The 25,280-nt window shown below is 37.5% G+C and overlaps 1 protein-coding gene across 1 annotated transcript in view; it reads right to left on the reverse strand.

The window, feature by feature from the left end:
- The window catches only part of PPHLN1 (periphilin 1), a 53,247-nt gene that overhangs the window by 9,855 nt on the left and 18,112 nt on the right, over positions 1 to 25,280 (reverse strand). The window contains exons 5-7 of the mRNA XM_010180912.1: positions 23,035 to 23,117; positions 18,979 to 19,098; positions 16,461 to 16,601 (exon numbers count right to left, since the gene is read on the reverse strand). Of these exons, the coding sequence (XP_010179214.1) occupies positions 16,461 to 16,601; positions 18,979 to 19,098; positions 23,035 to 23,117 (344 nt within the window). The remainder of the gene's footprint in view (positions 1 to 16,460; positions 16,602 to 18,978; positions 19,099 to 23,034; positions 23,118 to 25,280) is intronic.

Raw genomic sequence — 25,280 nt, forward strand, 5'->3', positions numbered from 1 at the left:
CAGAGTAAAGTACAGTACTGCATGTAATGGACAACTTTTCAGAAAAGCAAAGCAACAGCTGCAAGAAGAAAAACAATTACTTAGATTACCAACATTTTATTACTTAGTTTATGTTAAACCTTAAGGTTTCTGAAAGTTTAGAATTACTTCACACATTATATTAGCCTCACAAATCAGTTTTATTAGTGCCTCAATAATGGATCCAATATTTTTCATGTCCAAGTCCTGGTCTTGTCTCTACCCTCTGAACAGACACTCTCATCATTTACTTCAAGTGTTCATTTCGAATATAAAATCAAATAAAGGAAAAAGTAAATTAAGGCCATGTTTTTGAAGACTTCTGTAATCCTTCCCTAGCTTGTGGATGGGTATCTTTTTCCATGTGCAGCTGTGGCAGCTGAAAAGACTATTCCTCCTTCCCAGCTGTCTCCAACCCCAAGCCAGAAACCATCACCCCACTTGTTTGTGTGACCCAGCAATAGACAGGACCACTCTTAAAATTCATTTTTAGGCAAAATCACCCCGATTAGGTCACATGCTATAGCGTATCAGTTGGGCTGTGGGGAGGAATCACCCACTCTGGATGAGAAGATGACAAGCAGCCGTGGATGCCATATAATGGGGACATTTATCTATAGCTTTACTGGTGTGACCAGTCTCCTTCAGCTCATCTGGGATCCCTCATACAACTGCTGCTAACCCAAAATGATAAAGCACACAGGATCTGTGTTTAAATGACTGCATATCTTAGCATGTATCTTCAGTCAAACACAAAATACATAAAGAAACAGAGCATAAAGCTAGCATAATGGCTGGGGGTGGAGCGGGTCACAAAAGCTGTATGATGAAGTCTCATTTCTCATTGCAAATATATTCATTCCTTCTGCATTTTTTAGCATTCAACACGCAAACTCTCTCTCCTCCTGAATCTGTTCCCACAATTCTAGCTATTTCCACTTCAATTTGGAAGCAAAAATCCAATCCAAGAATTGGTAAAAATAGAAAGCATGACTCTCCCCAAAGAGAAAACCACAAGGAGCAGAGATTGTCTTTAATGGTTAGTAAATCATATGTATTTGGGGGGTGATTATCAATTGTGGTTCCAAGGGAACGTAGTAGCAGTTCTGCATTTACTCCGTGGATACACCACTGACTGTATCCCACAGTACTTGGAATTAGTTATTTGGTAAGTTTGGGTTACAGCTCATAAGTAATATTGTAGAATCACAGCAATTAGCTGATTAAAAAAAAGCTTGGGAATCTCTGATTTCAAAATTGCAAACTACTGTTTCCATGTGAAAAACAAGCCTATTTTGTATTTAAAAAGATTTTTTGAGACTAAGAACATTGGCTTTCTATTTCCTTGTTACAAGCCTTTACTAATGAGAGAGTTAAGCAATGCTGCAGCACTTCAGCACCAGAACTGCTACCGATCAAACTCATTAAAGGAATGTCTGCTCTGCTCAACCCAGCGTCACTGAACATTTTCCAGAAGTTGTCTGATGGGGTGAACTGACAGAGGACAGATTTGGAACGAACTTGGCAAGATACGTGAACACACTCACGACTTTTTGAAGCGTTTGCTTGTCTTCAGATTCTGGCATCCACTGAAAAGCTTTGATTGTTTTAGAGTCCAGCTTCAGTCTATCCTTATAAGAAATATTATGACCAACAGAAGAAAACTGGGATAATCAAACACTGCTTTATGTTGGGCTTTTTTTGCGAGCTTCAGTTCTGTATTCAGATAGCTCAGAGCAGCTTTCTGTGATCCCTGACGTGCAGCACAATGCAACAAATTCACAAAGTCAAAAAACAACAGAGCTATTTCTAATACTTGAGAGACAAAACTCGCACAAGGATACCAGAGGTCTAGACTCAGTCCTCTGGGATTTACTCCATGAAATATCTTACTTTAATTGTAAGACAGGGAGCCTGATGATGGTACCAGTATTTGTTTATGACAGTAAAGCATCACGCAAATTAACAAGTCAAGGAAAAAAATTACAGCTAGAACAAACTAGCGGCTGCCCAGCAACTCTTTCAACTTCCTCCAAGATCTGTTAGGCATCACCAGCAGCATCATAAATTGTGGTCACTTCAGAGATGCAGCAAGCTCTGCCTCTGGCCAACACTCCAATGTGTAGAACTTCACTCTGGCAAATCACACAGACAAGTAAAGGTATGGGGGAGCTGACCCCTCAACTAAACACTTCATAGAATTTCAAATTACCACCAGCACCTTGATGATTTGAAGATGCCCTCAAATAATTAGGAAATCGGTTAATATCTGCAAGCATACTTACGTTGCCATATTACACTTATCTTTAGAGATACATAGGCTATTGTTTCAATAATCTAAAATAATTCACTTTAGGGCACACACCAAAACAAATAATTTCAAGTCAAACAGCTAAAATCTGGAGAAAGAGTAAGCTGATCAGGAGGTAATATAAAAGAAGATCTAAACTAGATAGTGAAACTGGAAACCACAGAACTATATATGAAAGTATTTTTTAATAAAATGTACTGTTACAATATAAATAAACTATTTCAATGCTGTATCTCTAAGCAGAATAACGGCTGTTGCTGATAAAGTCTGCTGATGCTGGATTGATACGGTGTGTTTCGGATAAGAACAGCATGGTAGGAGAGCAGTGAAGTCTCCTGTGATAAGCAGAACTAAATAGTTTACTGCCCAAGATAAAAATAGGTTGCGAAAGGTCAAACACTTGAATGCAATAGCCAAAAGAAACAGTACCATGCCGTTTGCCTTTTAACCTTACTTCATACAAGATTACCATGTGCTTTCAAAGATACAGGATAGACAGGGGTTATTCGTACAAACATATCCTGAAAAATAAGGCATTCCTCCCTTCATGCAGCCTTCCAGAACTTTTTTTTTTGGTAACAAAACAGTTCATGCCAATAAAGGTCTGGCTGAATTAGACTGTCCGGGAACAGAATGAAATGAGAAAAAAAGATTTAATTATTTAGAGTAGAGCAATCCAAATTAAATATAAAAACATAAGTGAATGACATTTTCTCATTTCATTTAGAAATTCCAGTGGGCTTTTTGTTTTCATTAAATCACATAAGAGTATAAACATTGCAACCTTTCTACTTTCAAATCAGCAGGTAAGACATTTTGCTATTTCAAGGATTAGTATCCACAAAGAATTGATTCACATGCTAAACAAAGGATTACTTCTTTCATTTATTTATTTAAGAGTACCATGGACTGTGTAGAATGATAACAGTAACTCACATAAAATAAATTAAAAAGCTGGCTTCTACAGGGTAAGTCAGTAGCTTACGCTCTTCATGAAGAAAATGCGACTAACACTTTCCATTTGTTGGCTGCAAGGCTCTGAAATCTGATCTTAAAACTATTGCTTAGTTTGAACACGACCCATTGACTCACTTTGTCTTACTTCAGCTTAGTATTAACACACCGCCCAAGTCACAGAAGGGAAAGGCAGGGACAGGGACACCTCCCACCAGATCAGGCCACCCAAAGCCCCATCCCACCTGGCCTTGAACACTTCCAGGGAGGGGGCATCCACAGCTTCCCTGGGCACCCTGTGCCAGTGCCTCACCACCCTCACAGTAAAGAATTTCTTCCTAAGATCTAGTCTAAATTTCCCCTCTTCCAGTTTGAAACCATCCCCTCTCGTTCTATTGCTACCTGCCCTTGTAAAAAGTCCCTCTCCAGCTTTCTTGTAGTTCCTCTTCAAGTACCAGAAGGCTGCTGCAATATACTCAGTCAAACAGCAATGGACTGAAGAAGCCCGAGATAAAGAAGACACGAGCCATGTTACTATAAAGGCACTAGACTTTCAAAGAAACCCACTATCATTTTTAACAATAGGGTTACAAGTGATTAAATCCTGCTTCTCCTGAAGTAGAAAGGATCATTTTTATAACAAATGACATGATTCAAAAAAGCGAACAAACTTGTCCATGAACAGAGTAAAGAAAGAGGATTGTGCTGCCAAGCAGAGGTCACACTCTTGGAAGTCCCGAGTGTATAACACAGGTCTAAGACAAGCAAGAAGATACCTTACATTTTCACTGCACTGTCAGATATACATACATACAGAAAATATGTTTCTCCTATCAGTAAAAAATGTATCTGAATCAATAGAAATTAACAAGAAGGGAATAGTCGTTACAGTACACAGATATTTCTCTTCAGAATCACTGCTCTGGCTGCTTACTATGACATGAGTAACACCTACACAAATTAGAAGTCTCCAGAGCCAACTCATTATAATGATACACACTTTTCTTGGTAGCAAAAAGCCCACCCTGCTTAAAATAGAAAGGAACACTCCTAAAACAGAGTTTCTTTGGCAACTTGTCTGGGTCATGAAAGATCATATAATTACTTTAAACTCCAGATATTTTTGACCCCCCCTATTCCCCAAGTACTGGCTGACAAATGATGTAGAAAATTCACACACCAAGAATGCACACTGTATTTAACTTATTCTTTAAAAGTCTGTCTTATCAAATCACATATAAATGAGTACTTCAAGATTAATCACATTTGGATTAGGTATGTTAATGACTCAATACTACAACCATTTTACTGATAGTTACTAATGTACAGATGATAACTGTCACATTTGGAATGCAGATGTAATTCTCGATCCAAAAGGAGATTACAGGAATAACAAGACCGATAATTCGGTTGTATATATTATGAAACATTTCACTGTGTTATTAAAAGCACAAATCACTTATACATGGGCTCAAGAAACTAATAGCCTAGACTAAATCAAAGGTGAGTCAGAGAGCTTTCCAGAGCTCAGTTAAACATTTAGGTATCCTGTTACTAGAAAATCAAAGGAAAAAAAGCATTAATTGACCTCAGTGAAACAGGAAACAGAATCTCAGAGTTTATCTTTGCTTCTGATTTTAGCGAAAACATAGCTGCAAGAAAACATCCCTTAAAAGCAGTGTAAGAAAAAGGAAAACTGGACAGTGAGCTGCAGTTACGCCTAATAGTAAATATGAGAAAAACTAAAAAAAAAATAAAAAAAAATTAAAAATTAATCAGGGCTTTTTAGAGTTATGGCTGGATCTACACTTGGTAAGCAGATGAAGAGTTTTGATAAAAACAGTATTTGTATTGTTTTTATTTTCAATTGATGACAATACAGTAAGTGAATCAAACAGACAACAGAATAATCAGCAGTGACTGACATGTTTATCACATTTTTCAGCAAGCAATTTCGGGTACTCGCTGCAGGAACGCTGCATTTCCTGCCTCACCATTGTAGCTTCCTGCAGACACCTCGAGGGCATCCAGAGGGGAAGACACCAAGCTGGAAGCACCTGACTGCTCCCCACTTGTTTCTGGCACCAGAAATAACGAGCTTTCTTGCATTATGTAGTGTCTCCACCCTCCAGCCAGGGAGAAACTCCACTGCATTTGCCCATGGGCTTCAGGGCTTCTGTGGAATTAATTCCCATCTCCACCCATGTTCCTCTTGTTCCCCATCTCCTTCTTTTCCCCACCCTCTTGGCTGCAGTTCCTGATCTTGGCACAAATCTTCTTTTTTCAACTGCAAGTCCAGTCCCACCCTCGTTCTCTGCTTCCCACACTCCCAATTCCCAACTCTACCTCTCCTGTCACCACATATCCTTTCATCTCTTCCAGATTTCCTCCACCCTCCAACTCAGAGGTCATCTCACCCCTCAGCTAGACACACTTCCACTCTGCCTCTTCCTCAGAAACCCTTGCATCCTTTTGCCCCTGACTTCTGGATCCTCTCCTGCATCCAGTCCTCCTTGCATGGTCCTTTGGCATGGCCCACCTCTTTCCATAGAGAAGGAACTTTGACGGGAAGATTCCTAGCCTGGCATTCACGTGCCTTCCTATAATAGTTTCTCTCCTTTCAACTGTGTGAAAAAACCTGAACTTTTGTTAGGGGTGGAGAGGTGCACCAGTCATTGCCAAGAGTTGGGGAAGGTACGGTCCCCATCCCCTTGCTAGGAGAGCTATGGGTGAGAGTGCCTCACCAGTAGAATTAATCTAATTACAGGTTTCAAGGAGGCTGCATCCAGCTCACAGGTTCCCTCAAATGAACAAAAAGACATCTTTATCTTGAATCGTAACAGAGTCTTTGTTGCAACTTCCCTGTTCAGTAGCAGGCAGCAGACACATTCAAAAGAGCATTCAGCTTTACTTCACAGCAAGTTGTGCCTCAGTGTGGGAACATTTCTCTGTAATTGCACACTTCCAGTTCTTCATCACATCAGCTGACAGGCAATCAATCCTTAAACCATTCAGAAATCTTGTGATCTTCATTTTCCTAAAAGTGCAGATACTTTAATGAACTGTAAGAGGTTACAGTTTTAATTAAAAGGGACTATTTCATTCACAAAACCAAGCTATCTCACTACCAAAAGTACTTGCCCCTCAAGATCTACTCAAGAACTTTAGGGGCTGAAGCAGCTGGACACCAGCTTCGTTCATAACCAGAGCGAAGCTCGAGTCCAAGGAGCCAGCTGGAAGAAGCTGTTATGAGGGTGCCTACTGATGCACTAGTGCTCCCAAGGGAGTAAATTCCTCTAATTATGTAGAACTGAGGCTACTGACATTAGAAGATGGTGAGGTGCCCTGAAGGAAGAAGAGAGTTCTGGTCATGGCAGCTATAGATAGAAATTAAACAATAATTTTTGAAAGTTTTATCTTCCCTATGACAAAAAAGAAACAGGTACTATGCAAATACCACAACTACCAAAGACTATAGCTTTCTATAGATTTCCGCCTGCCAATTAAATAACTTTGAGTGCCTAAGGCAGTGCTTTCAAGGTAGTAAATGTTCTGAGATGGTAGTGGCTCGACAGACAACAAAGTGTAGCAGCAGGCACACTTAAGGAACAACACATGAACAAGAGAACTGGTTAAAGAAATATCTGCAAATTTTTCACTCTTTTTCCAACTTGATGAATACTGAGGCCCCACAGAGAGTATTGTGCCAGCACAGAGGACACAGCAGCACATGGACATAATTTCTTAAAACTGGTTGCCACGAAACTCTTTGTAACATGCAGCTGAGGTCTGCAATGGTACAGGTTATTCTGGGGGCTCGTTTTGTTTTTTAAAGCAATTGCAACACTTGCTTGAGGGGAATTTCTGATGTCTAATGAGATGCATTCATATTATTATGGTCTTTTTCCACTCAACTCATAGTTTCCGCTACTGCCTATTTTCATAAAGCTTGTAACAACAAATCATCTAAACTGAATTTAGTTGAAAACTAACCATAGAGTCAAGAGATACACAGCACAGATACTCAGTGATTGCATAAGCCAGTTTCTCCAGCAAGCCAAGTCAAAATAAAAAAAAAAGTATTAAAATGGGCAAATCTCCAGTTGAAGATGATCACTGAAAAGCTTGTGTCAGCATACCTTAATCCATTCTGATTTTGTGTTTAAAAATGCTTACGCGCGGAGATTTTTTATTTAAGTAGCACATGACCAAAAAAGTTAATATATAAATTATCTAGTATACTAAGGTGGTGAACTGCTTGTGGGGAGTAATCATGGTCAAGTAAGTACACACAGTACCCATGTAAGTACAACATTTCGTGTTGTAACAAAACCAAGTATTTAAGCTATCTGGGAGGCAGGAGAGGGGTAAAGATTGCTAGCAAGCCACTTAAACCATGGAGAAACAGCATAAAATCCATCTATTAAAGGTTATTAGTGTCACTCAGAGCAATACTGGAAGTTCAATAGTTCAGAAAATTAACATATAAACAGTCCTTCTAAAGAAGTATGAGAAGCTTAAGAACCATGAGCAACATGACCCACTTGATTTTGTCAATATTCAACTCCTGTGATTTTGTAAGTCAGTTTGACTCTCTTAGCCTTTCAAAGTCGAAGTACCAAGGTAAAACAGGCGCACTATAACCTTTGTCCTGTGGGGAGTTTGGGCCCCTGTTTCTCCACAATATTTTGTGAACTGTGCCATTAGAAGTTGTGATATCCATACTAGGGCAAATCCAGACAATCACCAAGGACTGAAAGTCACATCTGTGCAAGTAAGAGTCAAACAAAACAGGAAAGTGATCCTTGTGGGTTGGTGATAAATGATGATAAATGCATTAGTCATTTACACCCCAAGATTAAAATCTAATGTTTTTATAATCTTAACTTACAGAAGAAGCACATGCATAAGCAACTTATGCAACAGATTTTTTTTTTCCCCATATAATTTTGGAAAATAAGTTCCCAATTCTGATGCCTTTTGGAATTATCCTTCTAAAAGTTAAAAAAAACCAAAAACAATAAACCAACCATAAAAAGGTTACCTTATATTTTAAGGTTTTGAGCAAATTAATACTTTCTAGGCCACACTTTTAAGATACAGACCTATATAAATACTACATGCACTCAAAAAAATGTGAACAAAAACTTAGAACAGTCCTCTATAAACTGTAGCTTTTTCATTTTAAATAATGTGTTTGCTTTCCAAATGCCATGCAATTAATGGCTGTCAAATCACTAATGCTAACAAAAAAGAACAAGCTATTTTAAAAAGCGTGGCCTACCCATCTTTAAAACATACTGGGTTTAACCTGCTGAGTGAAACAATTGCCAAAAGAAAGAAGACATCAGGCTAGGCACTGAGACATAGAATATAAAAAGAAATAGAGATTTACGAACCAGGTGACAAATGCAACCTGTCACTAAAGTGTCTTTGCTCACAGATGATCCTATGTTTATACATGAATCAGTGCTGTGTACAAGTCAGATTACAAATGCATTAGAGGATTAAACTACGTGCACCACCAAAACTATCATCTACAAAAAAGTTTCTGTTATAGTAAGATAAGCCCTACAGCCTATAAAAGACACACAAAAAACCTCAAACTGTAGATTCACATTTCAGCAGGTTTTCCCTACCTACAGGCAGACTGTGTGACACTGCTGTTGCTGTCTACTCCAGCCTCCTGAGGCCTGAAAGCTCTCATCTGTGGAAGAGGAATGGAAACCAGCTCCATGCCAAGCACCACGTCCCTCCTGTCACCTCCTTTCCTGCCACTACATTTCCTTTGCCACTTACCAGGAGTTTTTGCATGTTCGCTCAGTTTCCACCTTCCCATCATCACATATGGTTTTATGAAGCCTTTCCTTTATGACCCTGTTCTCCATTTGCTCTAAATTTACCCTGTTTTAAGCATCACTTGGATTCCTGTTTCATCTCTAAGTCTTTCAGTGCTCACACTGTATCAGGAATACTGATAAAGCTGATGTGACTCTTAGTGTTGGGGGCTAGACAGTAGTACTTTGACCTAGGGCTACTTCTGAGGCAATTTCAATTTCTGGATCTAGTTACAGGGTATATGGGACTGATCCTATTCTCATTCTGTTTCAATTCAGGAAGCAGCAGGTTTCCTCAGCAGCAATGCTGAAATCATTGAATCATGTTCCTCCAAAATTCAAAAGGTGCCTTGTTCAAGAGACACTAGGTTATAAGAAAGAAAAATGCTAAAAAGTACTAAGAAATAATTATCTTCTACCCTTAAAACAGTTAAAAATTAAAATTAAACAACACTGCTAAAACCACTTCTCAAGTCCACCAATGCCCTTCTGTTACAGCAAGAATAAATTGGAGACAAAGTTGGAGAGGAAGCTCTCTCTATCCTCTAAATTAAAGTTATTAAAACCAGCAACAACAAAATCCCATCAACAACAAACCACCACCACCCCCCGGACCCCCACAGAAACTCCTGCCTTTATCAAGGCTCAGACTATTCCTCATTTCTGGTTTTGTCCTTCAGCTTTCTCAAGAGGCTCTCAGTGTCAGTCCTGCTTATCCTTCCAAGAATCTTAACTTCTGACAGTTTTTTCAGTAGGGAATTTCTCATAATTAGTTCCTAATGATATATCAAGGCCCACATACTTTTAGGGAGTTTCTTCTCTTCCTAACGCCTTTTCCAATCCTGTTTAAACCCATCACCTCTTGAAACTAATCTTTCTTCTGCCTTGCCTACTCAGTATTATACTTTCCAAGTCCTCTTTCATCCTGTTGTTAGGTTCTTCTTGTTTCTCATGACAAAAGTTTCAAATCAAGCAATCAATCACTGCTAGCTGTTGATTGAAAAAATACTATTTAATGGACAACTCCTCAGATTTTAACTTTACCTGGCCAAGAAGTGATCTTGTCTTTCAGAATTGAAGAGCTGGGCACTGAGTGAAACAGCTACAACTTTCATTAACGTTTTCTTTGGTTTTAAGTAAGTCCAGCAACTTTATCAAGTACCTAACTACTAACACTCATTTAAGTCTTCCAGACATCTGCTATGAAATAAAAACATCCATAAACAATCCCCTTTAAGACTGACTGTAAGCAAAGTCTTTGAGATTTTGGAATCCGCAGTCCTGCTTGGTCATGTAAATGAAGTGTCACTACATCAAAATCTGCACCAGTGATTAGATCTGTCATTGACCAACTTCAAAATAAGGTGCTTAGCACAGGTCAAAAACTGCTACATTAAAAAAAATCCAAACCCATAAGGCAAAATAAACTGTCACAGACAAAATCTTCCATAGACAGATAATCACAGAAAGCTGAAGGTGAATTCTATCTAATGTATTTGAGTCTCTCCAAGAATGAAAATACGCTACTGTTACTGTATACATGCATACCTTTACGGTGTTGTGTTCTCTTAAAAATAGCGCTCCGTGAGCGTTGTGAATTAAATAACACTTTTTATCAGCTTTCCAATGAAAAAAGCTGCTGGCGAAAAGCTGAGATGTGGTAATACATTTTCTTATTAAACTATTCCTTCAGGTGCTGAAGTAAAATGACTGAGTTGCACTGATTTTGCATATGCAGCAGTCTGTAATTACGAGCACTGCAGTACATACCAAATAACCCCTAAATGTCCATGGAAAGGAAGAGAACACAGCTGAAAAAACGGAAAGTGAAAGACGGCAACTTGTAAAGCACGGTGACACAAACACAAGAAAGGAAAAGAAGTTAAATTTTTCATATAGTTTTAAAAGTATCCTACTTTAAATCCTTGCAAGGAGAATCAATGATACCATGAAAATGCTGACCAAAAGCTTTTATATTCTCCATCTTGCAATCCCAATAAATGTGAATACACAAATTTCTAACAGTCAGCTCAGATTTAGAAAACTGAAAGATCATGGCACAAAAAAGACTTAAGGCAAGTGCGAACTATAAAGATGCAAATAGGCGTAACAACTTAATTGATTTGATTTTGCAATTGTAAAAATTATGGTGGTCTAGAACAGATAGTAAGAGATAGCAGAAAAACTAGCAAGTCAGAATTAATATGGAAGAAAGAGTGCATAAGTATGTGTAAAAAAGGATAAATTACTTGCCTTGTATATAAGGAGAGGGGTTCTGATACAAGGAAACTAATAAACCGCAAGAGAATGAAACAAGATCATAGGCAGATCGTATCATTGAGCAAAGTAATTGTCATCAATTTTTCTGAGAAGCCTAAGGCAAAATACCAAAACCTGAGACAAACGTTTTCCTGATTAGGGAAAAATAAATTAACACACTTAATTACATCTTACATCTAAATAAAATAAACATAAGCTCAGAGGAGGCATGATACGTACTATGCTACCAACCAAATGAAACTAATGATGGTGAGTCCATCATTAAGACCTTGCTACTGTTCATTAAGTACACAAGGTCTGAAGGACAACAGAAAAGCTAGGAGGGACCCAAAACCTACAGCTTCCCCATCTTTCAGTCTCATTTGGCCTGTTACTCTTGTCTGGTCTGCTTCTGTCAGAAACAAAGCATGTCTGACCTCATCCATAGTCAGAAACAGTCCTTTAATGTGTTTTCTAGCTACTGTTCCAGTTTCCTCAGCTTCACTTAACTTCCCTACCTCTTAACTCCTATTTCAATTAGGGGATTTTTTCTAACCTAGGTAATTTTGCCTGAAATGAGCAAGAGCATAAGCAGAGCAACCAGCTCTGGAAACGGTAACCTGTTTCCCTGGCTTAGCTGAAGTCAGAAGAAAAGGTACATCCAAGGCCAGCTTTGACTGCCTCCTTCATTCCTTCCTGGATTCCCATTAGTCCAATTTATTATTTTTTAAATTTATTTTTTATTTTACTACAATTGCTAAAATGTGTTTATCTAACACACCCAGAACTTATAAAACTTTTCTGATACATGTACCATGGTTTCTTATTAGCTTATTCCTAGCCAAGATGTGGAAGCTACCTCATATTTACACTTTCTTTCATTTTTACATAGTTTAAGCACTTTAAAACAGTTTTGTTTGAAGGAAAATATAACTAGCAATGGACATGGGACAGGGAGGGGAGAAAGGCATGCAGTATACTTCCATACAGTACAGAAACTGTAACTATTTTATCATGACAGAAATGCCTGTATGTTTTCTTTATGGTCTGATATTAAAACCAAAACTCTCTTAACTAAATCCTTGCAATGTAAAATTTCACTTTGAGAGCTGTCAGTCTTCTCTCAGAGCAGCACTTCCAGAGTCCCATTAAGAAGAGTTACATACAAGCAAAGACCATTCAGTTATGTCTGTATAGATCTTACCAGAACACGAGATCTGACAAAGCAGGAGAACAAGAAACAGTTCTTCTGAAACTATACACACTACAGCTGCTGAAACGTAACTGGCTTTCTTACTTAACTGCAGCTTCTAGGCCAGAGATTTAATTTACCTAAAAATGAAAAGCAGTTAAACAGCAGCTCTGGAAACAGAATCTGGACAGCCTGTTGGCCCAGCCACACATCCATTTTTCCTTCTTTGTATGCACCATATCTATGAAGTTTCAAACGCAAGGTTTAGAAAAATCTGTGATTTTCAGCACCTTCCAGCAAGAAGGCTGTCCAATAAGGGTAACAGTTGTTAATACCACTGAGGGCTGTTAACAAGTAATCTTAATTTAGCAAGTCAAGTAAACAAGCAATTAATCCAAATGTCTGAACACTTTAAAATATTATTCTGCTGAACATTTAACAATATTGTTGACCTGAAGGAATCCAGTCAGCCAGTAATTCCATCAAGAAAAAAAGCATTCATGGATGCATAAATTCCTGTGCTGTCTTCTTAGATGCCATGCTTAGATGACTCTGCACTAACAGACAAACTGAGGTCTGAGTGTCAAATCTCATTCAGAAACTGAGAGGTTTGATTTTTTGCCAAAAGCAAGGAAGGTACTTGGCTCATTTGGCAATATTTGCCTTCTGAAAATGATAGATTTTCAGAGGTAACCCATGTCACTTCAACTTGCATATGCAACATTTAAGAAACTGGACACATAATAATGGACTAATTAATACAGTGTTGCAGACTTGATGTCTAGACAAGATAAGACATTTCAAGAATCCCTACGACTCATGCTCATAAAGGAACACCAAAGAGATAGCCTTTTGTGTAACACCAATGCTGAATTGCTCCAACTGCAAATCTAACACCAGGGACACGTTTGTCATCACTTCCGAAAAAACCCCACACTTCAGCACTTCATGTTCTAAAAGCATAAGCTGATCCTTAACTATAGAAAAACAGAAACTAAACAAATCCAAAACAATACTTCAACTGAAGTATGTATATTGCACGCTAAATAAATGCAAAAATATTTAAAAGACCTGAAATTGCTACATCGGTAATCTATGAATATTCATGGACCTTGACATGCCAATGCAAAATTATCTGCTATAATATTCTTAAGTATCGAGACCAATTTTTTAAGCTCCTGTTTAATGGGCTTCTACCCACCATGCTCAGACAACATATAACTGCAAATTTCAAAATTGTAATTGTAGAGGAAAGAGAATGCTCAAAAGCACAAGGAAACTCTTAGCTCAAAAAAAACCTCACCAAAAAAAACCAACCAGAAAGTTAAGTACCTCACTATTCTTCTTCTAAAAGCTCTCCAAAGTTTCTGGCTACTTGCAAATATAACATCAAAAGCCACGTCATGGATCTAGGCCCTACTTCATGGATCGTATTAAAACGTGAGACACACATGAATGCTGCAGAATTTTCACTCAATGCAAAGAGGTACAAGGTGGAAAAGGAGACGCACCAGGATGGAAGGGATCAGTTTTCTCAGTACCTACACGCAAAAGTGCCAGGAAAGATCCTGTTCTACCAAGCACGAAGTGGCTGAGCCAGCAGGTCCTGGGAACAAAATCCTTCCCTGAGAGCAGCCAGTTGAGCCACCACAGGGGGAGCAGGCCCCTCATCTTCCCAGGTGAGGCCAGCCAAAAGCAGGGGAGCACAGCAAGGAGCTGGGACTCCACAAGGATTAGGACAGGAAGCTGCCAGGAGAAGCAGGTAGCAGAAACCATGTTCTTGGTAGAAGGAAGCATGTTCTGGAGAACAGCGTGCGGGACTGATGGCAGCCAAGCTCACAGAGAGAGCAGTGTAATGGGGTGTCCAGAGAAACAGTGGAGTTTCCCTCACTGGAAATATTTGGGACTCAACTTGACAGAGCCCTGAGTGACCTGATGTGGGGCCTGTTTCAAGAGAAGATGGGCCCATCTTGTCTAGCTCTCAACAAACTCACAGTCCCTGAAGTTATTAAAAATACGAAATTTGTTCAGCAGAATACAACATATTGAAAAAGCTTCCAGCATCATTCTAAAATCTTACTTTAACTCTGCAGAAGCCAACAGCTTCAATATTCAAATCAAGAACAGGAGAAACTGGTTCTATGAAATCCAAATCTTTTAAAGTGACTCCTCAGGCTTTTCTGAGCTAAGTTCCTAGAAGTATTCTGTTTCACAGAACACGATCTAGATGTCCTTAGACATAAGTGCAAACTCTACCAAATATAATAACATTAGATCATACTGAAAACAACATTTGGTTTTTATACCTAAATTTTCCATCTGTCTATACTATAAGCCTGTCCTTAGGACTGAGGGGGTAAATCTTTCTGGGCAATACACCAACCACAGATCCACCAGCATCAGGCTAAATAATCACAGCTGCCATTTTCCTTGTCTTTATTATTTTCAGTTTGCCATTTTAAAATAGTCATAAGTTTATGCATTTGGTAGTAGCTTATTTAAACCATGTATGACCTCGTGATCAGGTGCACAGGCATAAACAAACCGCATCATGACCCTCATAGTTACAGCATGCTCTGGTTAACCCCATCCCAGCCAGACCCAGCACACGTGCAAAGCTACGCTCACTAGGAACACCAGTATGCAAAGTCAACATTTAAAAAAACCCCAAACAATTGCATAGAAAGTTGTTTTTTAAGCATCAAGTAAAAAGGAGCAACAGCACTACAGCACAGGAAACGGCCTCACAGGCAACAGAACAAAGGCTACTAGAATTAAGATGGAAAATGAAGACACAGAATAAGCTTATCTCAAACAAGACCAGACACCTATTTTCTTGAAGATATTATGATGAAATAATTATGAGGGGGAAAACTGATCTATATTTCCCTTCCACCGGTCCCAGGCATACACTGCAATCACTGTTAATCAGAGCAAGTTTGAAGAATGTCATCTCTTTCTCCCACCCAAATTATAAACTTGAAATGCAATTTCCACAGTTGGGCATAGTTGAATTGCCATCAGAAAAATCAAGTCAGAAAAATCTTAAAACTCTCCATTTAAAGTAACAAAAATATGGAAACAAAACACTTTGATTGTTTATGGCAAACGAAATTGAAGGTTATTGCAGATAATTCCCTTACTGTGAGGTGACATGATACTAAAGACTAATACAGGAATAAACTTATGGTGAACCTTCTCAAAAATTCAATGTTACAAGAAGAGTAATAGAAATCTTGTTCTGTATTAAATTGATCCCCAAGTACTCAACACAAAAGAGAAAGATAAAAGTATACAAATTTTGAACACAACAACCCTCCCTCATCCAGATATAAAAGACTGCAATCAATACAAAACTTAAAGCTTCTTATTCTTCAGAGAATGACAAAGGCACTGAGATTCAAAGCTGATTTAGGAAAAAAACCTCAAAACCCCCCTAAAACCCCCCAACAACCACAAAAATACCCCCAACAGGCAGCTTCTAGTGTATAATCCCAAACTGTATACATTTATGTTAAGGAAATTACAGTGTAAAAGTAATTTTTGATAATTTGATCTCACATAGAGCCTTACTTTTTAATTACATTTGAAATTATCTGTATTATATTTGATTTTCAAACAATTATTCAAAGACGGAGTCATTTTCTTGGCTTGCAAAACAGCAGGTGTTGTAAGTTACAGAAAACTACCACCAATTCCCACACACAGATAAATGCCACGCTTCTTCAGAATTAAATAGATAGAGGAGTTATCATCACATCATCTCAAGAAATCAGATTACATGCATATTATGCTCCAAGAAGGAGGAAAAAAATAAATCAACATATTTCTAGCAGATCAAACCATTACACAGGTACTGAATCAGTGACAAAATGTCAAGAGGACTCACCTGTTCAATCTCCTTTGTCTTAGTTGCAATTGCTTTTGAGCGGCCAAGAAGCTGGCCATCTTCATATAATTCCGTATTATCCGTTATATTTGTTTCTATTTCCTCTGTTTGTTCGACGTATAATGGAGCTGAGGATCCAGCCTTAAAAAAATATTAAAAAATAAATAAGAGTTTTGAGAGCAAAAATAAAACCCAAATACAGTCACACAGATCTGAGTTTGTTTATCAAGACTAATAGTGAAGTGCTATTGCTATATTCTAACAGACACAGAAATATGGAATTTAAACATGTAGAAAAAAAAGGCATCATAAAAATCCTGTGACTCAGTCTTAACTGTGTAAAGATAGTAATGTCAGATAACCTTTACCTGCTCTTTCACTGAGAAGGAACCTGTACATATTATAACACCAGCTAGCAAGAAAAATCCACAATGAAAGTGAGATTAGTTTTCTGGGAAAGGACAAAAGTAACAAAATCAAAGGTAAATAGTCATCCACAAAATCAAAACGCTATGAGAAAGAACTCTTGCAGCATTCAGAACAACAGGTTTAGTATTAAAGGAACAGAGATACCTGTTGTATAGCAAAAGCAAACATGCAGTTAGAGGATTCCTGGTAATATGAGAAATCTTACTAAATTCTCCAAAATTGTATAAGCTTCCCTCAAAAACAGAAATTAAGATACTATCCTTGCCCCAAAGAAAAAAAAATCTCACTCCAAGGAATCTATATAGATGTAAAAAGAGAAGAAATTACTACAGCATGTTTAAATCCAATAATATGGAACAGATTTGTAGAATGTAGTAAAATATATTTTTTTAAAGTAAGATCTGAAAATTGAAGAAGATGCATAAAAATATTTTCTACTATCAAAAATAAAGAGTTGGAGAATCTTAAGGCTTAACTAACTTGAAAGAGAGAATCATTACGTTTGTATCCCAAATCTTGTTTCTGCAGTAAATCATGAAATGCCTGAGAGGAAGTAAGGCCTGCTAAAAAATTCAGTGCAACACCAAGTACAACCATTAAGCATTACGTAAGATACACCAGAAAAAAATTAAAAATGGTTGCAATTCATACCTGACAGCCTACTAATCAAGGTGAAAAGTATCCTTTCTTCTAAGACTCAGAATGAGAGGCCTCACCTCCTTCATTAGCATTCCTGTTGCACACGTTCTTAGTCAACAAATCACATCCAACTCTGCCATAATCAACCGCAATTGTTTCATTTTGAATCTTTCTTTATTTTGAATGTTTGCCACTGCAATTTGCTCTGCAGCACAGAGGACGCTTTACACAACTCTTTTCCATATGGCCCATCCTGTTCTTTCCTCCCTTGCATTATGTTCGCCCAACAAGAACAGGAGGGACATTTCTTTTCACTGTTACTGTCCTGAACCCCTCAGAAACATCCTCCTCTGTATGGCATTCATGCTTGGATCAGTTTGCTGCTCCTTTTTCCTTAATCTAACCATGGCCCCCTCCTTTTTTTAAAAATTTCTTTTTCCTGGAGGAAAATGAACAGTTTATTTATCCAACTGGATCTTCCTGTCCAGCATCAAGAAGCTGTTGACGCACTCAGCCATTACATCAGTGGACAGGACTTAAAACTTCAGGTATATATGGATCCAGTGAGTTTATTCCTTCAGTCCAGCCTTTAGGTTCCACAAGTGTGACATACAAGGAGGAAATGTGATGATTCCCAAGGCAGAATCAAGAATTAAACCAGACTGTTTTACCAAAAGACATTCCTAGATGATCTTTAAGGTCCCTTCCAACCCAAACCATTCTATGACATTGTTTGTTTTAAACGACAAATGCATCTCCCACTAGCATAGCAGAATCCAAAAAAGATATCCTATCCAAGAGAAGCATAACAAAACAAAGACTGAAAAGTGATATAATCACACTACAATACAGCAAGGGGTAGCAGGCAAGGAGGGGCAAAACCAGATGGGTATAAACTAGCAATTAGTTAATGTTGATCGTTATTGAAATAAAGGTTCTGGGAAAAGACAATCTACCCACTGCAGTACCAAGGCAAAAGATTAATATTTAATATAGGAGAGGACTGCTTTCTGAAAAGGAATGCATGACATGGCAGGGTAAAATGTCACAGAACTGAAACCAATATAGTCAACAGTCTTATGTTTTATATGTACACATGTATTTTGGCTCAGAAGTCCCTCACTAATTTTAAGGAGTTCAGCAGACATACAGACTTACACTAGTGCAAGAATCCCTGGGAGAGCTGGAGCCTTAATCTTTCAGTTGTAGCTCAACATTAATTCGAATTAGACTGAAAAAAACCTACTCTGGTTTTGTGTAATTTTTTTAAACAAATAAACAAATAGATCGCAAGGCTTTAGTCTCCATCTGATCCCTGTCAACAAACATTAAATAGCATAGGTGGACAAACTCAGCAGCAAGTTACAAAATGTGCCTTTCAGAAGAGGACAAAAAAACAAGTCGATTGTTGTAACACTTTAAAATAAATCAATTAATATTCCTGTCTTACATCATACTCTCTTATTTCAGGTAGATTGCTTTCATTGGCCTTCTCTGCCTTTTCAGCTGCCCACTTGCTTGCAGCTTCTGCAAGTTCCTCTTCCGACAGTCTGTTGCTCTTATCCAAGGCCTGTATAATAACACCATAGTCAAGATTTAATGTGAAATATATTTACACATGGCAAAACATCTTCAAAATTAAAAGAAACAGTTATTCAGATCCCCAAAACACTGTAAAATATGAACTAGATAAAAAAATAAATTAATTAATTTCAGTAAAATGTTAAAAAGCACCGTACTTTCAGAATCAGGTTTATTAAATTCACAGGACAGAGATAACAGAAAAATTGTTTGAGACCAGTTGAGTTTAAAGAGACATGGATCAAACGGGCACTAAGAAGCCAGAAACAAGCGTGCAGTGATCTAATAATTAAATGTGATTTTCAGGCATAAAAGGCTGGATCAAATTTAAACTAAACTATTAAATACTCCGCAGGGTATAAAACCTAAGCCAATTAAGGACAGAAAGTATTTTATGCATACTTTAAATTATCAGAGCTGCTTCCATTAAAATTTTTTCTTTTTTATTTAGGGGGAATGTTGATCATTTATAATAGAGTCAGTGTTGGTTTTACGGTCTTTAATATACCTTTTCTGATGGAAAATCTCATATAAATAACATTTAAAATCTGATTTCTCTCTAAGAATACAATTTGTCTTTCACTAACAGAGCAACAAACAGACAATGATAAACACCTGCATAACAAAACCATTTTAGGAATAGCTAGCTTTATAAATCTTGTTACCACTACATGGGTATTTATTTCATTTCAGTCAACATCAATATGTATAGAAGCATCCATCCAAGAATCTATACAACTCTGGTATTAAAAAATGCAACACCAAGATGGATATCTAAAAGAGATACAAAAATTCTACTGCCTGAAAAAGGTTGTCGCAATTTCTGCTCAATGCCTGGTTCCATCTTAGCAAAGAGAGGGACAAAAAAAAGCGAACAACGAAAAAAAAAAAACCCTGAAAAAAACCCTTCCTCAAATAGGAAACTTTCTTTTCTATCATCGTAAATCACAGATTTATAATGAGTGAAGCCAGGAGGTGACAAAGTTCAATATGCAGGGGTACAAAGCGGGTTCTTAAAAGAAATTAATAGAATAATTAGCCCAGCTCACCTTTCCAAACGACACAATTATTCTTACACTAGTCTCACTAAAAACTATCTGCTGCCAAGTTTTGGGGTTTTTTCCAATGTTCTTATTCCCCGTAGTGTGCCTGACTTTTACCTTTAACCTGACTTTTCCCTAGCTGCCAAAAAATCTTGCACTGTGGTTATATTATGAATCTCACCCTTTCCTCAAACATAGCTCTGGCCAATACTAACAAAAGGAAAAACCGAGTATCTTTGTCACTGATGGTCAGCTTTGCATGAAATGAAGACAAATAAAATCTCACATGACCTACAATAATTCCACAAGCCACAAACAGAAACCAACCACCATAGAATCTAGTGAAATACAGCAAAAAATTGGTTTCAGTTAATCTCACTAAATTTAACTCTATAGGTCGCATGTCCTACAGAATCCTGAGTGCATTTTATGTAATAAAATAATGGTACTTCCACAGGTACATACTGCAACTGAAGAGAAAGAACAAGAACATATTTCTCAGAAGAAAATGTCTGCTGCTACTTAGGCTTCAACTTGCAAGAAATGAACAACCTAGTATATCTCATAAAAAAAGAACAAAATCTCCCCCCCCTCCGTCTCAAAACAGAGGTAGCTTTTAAAAAATTTTTCTTAGGTTATTTTTTTTCACCTTACACATAACATAAGAACCGCAAAAACTTGTCAGTTTTCTGCTATCTCTGCTGGGAAGCCTTCCCTGTCTCACACATCTGCCTTTTGGTCTAATTATGTTGGGTATAGCCTCCAAGGCTTGCAGTCCAGACAGCTATTAAAGAAAAACACAAAAGTTTTCATGCCGTAGCCAATTAAATAGGTGGTTAAGATCAGATAACACCAGCATGTATTAATTCACATGCATGAATATGTAAAAAATTAATCTTAACACAGATAAGAATACCTTTTCAGATTTGCATATAGAAACTACAGTGAAAAAGAGATATTGCTGCAGAAGCATATACCTTTGTAAGTATTTCAAACCCAAATTATAACTTAGAGCATAAAAACTATCTCCTTTAATCTATAAAATCAAGTATATAACTCATTTCTCAAGTCTAAGTAGATTGTAAGGCTCTGGCCCTAGAGACATTAATCATGTTTTGCCAAGACTTCTTCTGGCAGTACTTCTATGTCAGTGAAACACTTATAATTTAACTGGTCAGTGCAAACCACACATCACCCCAAGAGGCTCCGCTGACGTAGGACAGTACATTACAAGCAGATTTCAAGACTTTGAGAGAAAAGGAGTAACATGTCAATGAAGTACTTCCATTTCTGCAGCTGATGATACCCAATATTGGTGTTGTCTGGGGAAATGATTTCCACCAAACAAAAAGTGTCATTTTGTGTAGCTTATATCAAGTGGATATCCAGTGCCAGGAGATACTTACAAACTGCTGGCAAAAAACCAATACAGCATACAGCAGACCTGACTGAAGAAGAAAGCAAAACATTTAAAGAATACTTTATAGTTCAAGCTCATACTGCATATTAATACCAGAGCAAGAGATTTTGCAATGCCTCCTTGTTCTCACAGATTCGTATTAAGCAAGGATTTGGTATTAAGCTGTAATATGCGGAGTCTGTAAGCAAAATAGGTGAACTAATTATAAAGTTTATTTTATAATCCAGATCAGTGAAACTTGCATCTAACAGCTTTTATCTTACTTTCCTTATTTACATAGCTGAAAATACATCGTTTGCCTCCCCCCTTAAGGACACTGACAATTAGCTAATGCCTAGTACAGCAGTTCTAAAAGGGCTGCATAAGGGATACTCAGAATGACATAGCATGACCAAAGCCTGACTTTTTCCCCCACCTAATTATTTCCTTCAGTTCTCATAACAAAAAGTACCTTTCTTTCTTCTATTTTTTTTGTTTAGGCATTCTGCTGCTTATATTAAAAATAACCTCAAAAATCAGGCTAGTACACCAAGCTACTTAGGGCAAATACTACTTTTTAATAGGACCTTATTCACTTAGAACAATATAATGCACTGCTTCTCTATTTCTCATTAGAGATTTTCTCAACAATTTAGGGAAAATACTCCTGTAGTAATGCTCATTTTAGCCTCAAATATAATTTACAGACAAGCAGTCTGTGATGTGAAAATGTTTTCGCTGCCACAGACAATATTAAAAGAACAGCCAGAACAATATTGAAAGCTGATTGTTCATCAGTGTTCATTAGCCTGTTCGTTTAACTAATTAGCAAGATTTTGTAGTTGGTGCTCAGTCCATAAGATTTTTTTGATGGGAAATTAAACAGCACCATTTAGAACATAAAACGGCATTTACCAGACTACCTTGCAACATGGCTCCCTTCCCAAGTAAACGCTGTCATTCTTGCCACATCCATGAGCAACCCTGCTCCCAAGCCAACTCTGCTACTCACATTATCTTCCCAGGCAGTTTGACACTTCACCACACTGTTTCCAAATCCAGTCACAGCTTAGGAATCACTATATGTGATGGATCACTCCAGGATGGAGTTCAGGGCAAGTACAGGCTTGTCCAATTGACAAGTTGCTCCTAAAAACTGTTTCCCCATTTTAATCCTTGCCATTCCTTTCCTAGCACACTCCTGACTTTGGAAAGTGACAACTTCAAATACATATAAAACTCTTTCTCCTAAAATGAGACAGTGAATACAGACTAAGAAGGTTTGTTGGTGTCATCATTAGATACAGCGCTATCAGCACTTTCCTGTCAGATAAGGGAAACCTATCCTCTGCTGGATTGCAGAGCAATTGAAGATGCCCCTTTCCGTAACAGCTCCATACAGTATCTGCTTCCAACTGAGGGAAAAAATCCAACAAAGAACAATCTGAAACCATGGTGAGAAGCACTCAAAAAGAAAATTCACCTTTGATGAGGGTACTGCTGTGGAGCCTGAGGGTGATGCATCTCTTGATGTTTTCAGTGATTGAACTGACGTCCTCTCTTTACCTACAATTAAATAAAAAATAAACAACTGTAAAATTATATTAAAGATATATGTTGCAAATGTAATTATTGGCTTAGAAAAATTGCCATGAAATTTGCTTAAGTCAGACATGAAACGTACATGCTCCGGCATCTGATAGGTATTGATAACACTTCCCTCTCATTACAAAATGAGAGAAGAGATACAGCTATATCATTTCACATATTTAGGAAAACCCACTGTCCTTTTTTTCAACATTAACTGAAAGGGCATATCAATACGATTTAGTAAGATGATGTGGTTTCACTTTTTAATATTCCTGTAATAATATAAACAGGTGAAATATTAAACATCACTCAATCACTCCAGGAAAGCAGGCAGTGTAGGAACTGGTTTAGCAGGCTGCAGTATGTTGAAAAGCCCTGCCATGGGAAACAGTCTTGTACTGTATCAACCACAGGCAAAATGCTCTTTTGTATTATCAGTGTTTTTCTTGTAAGAATTAAAATCGGCAAAATGACAATTCAAATTCCCTGTGCTAATCACAGTCTGTGTACAGCCTTGCCACAGACCAGCTACAGGCAGCCCGCAGCAGCAGAACTGGTTGCAGTGTAAACTACCAGTTTTTCAACCTGTGGTCCATGGGTTACGTCTAATGGATATGCAAAAGGTAAATATGAAAAGCAAGTGTGTTGTCCATAGGCTTAATTTAACTGCAGTATTCACTCTCACTGGGAAACAGTTAAATCTTCATAAATGGAAAACAATGTAGTCTTACCTTGTCTCCATTAAATTTGTATCAACAAGACTGCATTGTGTTGTGTATTTCAAAATACCATTACGTACACCAAAAAATGCATGGAAAAGTCTGTGCAAAATGTATACTTTAAACAACTTGAAATGTTTAAGAGTTATTTGAAAAGTTGGTCTTCTACTCTTTCTCTGCACTTTCATACCATATGTATAGCCACAGATCAAAATGTAACCTTTTCTCTTGACCAGCATCTTTTCTGGTTTGTGAAGATGTCTGCTTCTACTTCGCTACCTCCACTACTGTTTGAGTAATTCTGCCAGTGCACTACAAATGTGATAGAAGTCAGCTCAGAATTTTAGGAAAACCCTGAAGCATTCAAAAATTTTATATGGTTTCTCACAATATTATTTTCCTGTTCCTGGTAATTATGATCTGCACATCTACAGCACTTCTACAAATTTAGTTGAACATCATACTTTGCTCTTCCTTTCCTATACTTAGAGGAATTCACATTCACTGAGTTTTGTTACAAAATGTTAAAAAGAACTGCGATGATGAGCTAGAAAGATAATTTGTATTCCATATGGAGTTAAATAATTTCTCAATATTTAAACAATGTTAACTAAACTTCGTAAGATATTTTTTGGCAACAAGTGCTACATAATGGTCTGGTGTGCCACTCTGGAAACACACAATATGCCCGTCAGTGAATTTAAAAAAAAAAATCTCATTGATTTTTAAAAAGCTGCCAAAATGAAAAGTAGGTTTGTACAGTTCACTAGAAAGCATTTGCAGAAAGAGAAATCAACTAAGATTAATTTACATATGCTGTACAAACAGCATTGCCTAAGATTTAATACACTAAAAAAAGCAATTTTTCCTTTTTCCCCCCCCGAATTTTTTAAATAAGAAAACCTTAAATATTTTCAAAACAGATGATTAATTAGATTTCTGGGAAAGATTAACAGTCAAGCTTTTAAAAGGCAGAACATACACAGTACAGACTTAACTGAGATATGTTTCGTATTTCTTTGAGGAAAGCAAAATTTGAGAGCATCTGATGAGATGAAACTGCTAAAAAACCAAAAAGCTTCAAAACCCTAATAATATAGTTCTAAGAACATTTTCAGAAAACATAACAAATAACAGTATGTACTTTAATTTCTTCATTTTTAAAAAATCCCTCTTTTCCCTTGGTTGCAGGAAGCAAAGGCTTCATCTGCTCTAGATGACAGCAAAGTTTCTTGTAAGGGAATCCAATGAAGCACACAGAGAAGTAACAGAAGCAGTTGATGCTAAAAGGAAAATAACATACAAGAATAGAAAAAGCTGTGCAGCTGAAACTCCTACAGTCAGTCTAGAGCTGCTACTGAAATAACACCTACAATCTCCCACATGAAATACATAAGGGAACAGAGAGCACAATGAAACA

This window comes from Mesitornis unicolor, unplaced genomic scaffold, assembly GCF_000695765.1.
Source record: "Mesitornis unicolor isolate BGI_N332 unplaced genomic scaffold, ASM69576v1 scaffold10383, whole genome shotgun sequence".
In the NCBI taxonomy this organism is placed as follows: domain Eukaryota; kingdom Metazoa; phylum Chordata; class Aves; order Mesitornithiformes; family Mesitornithidae; genus Mesitornis; species Mesitornis unicolor.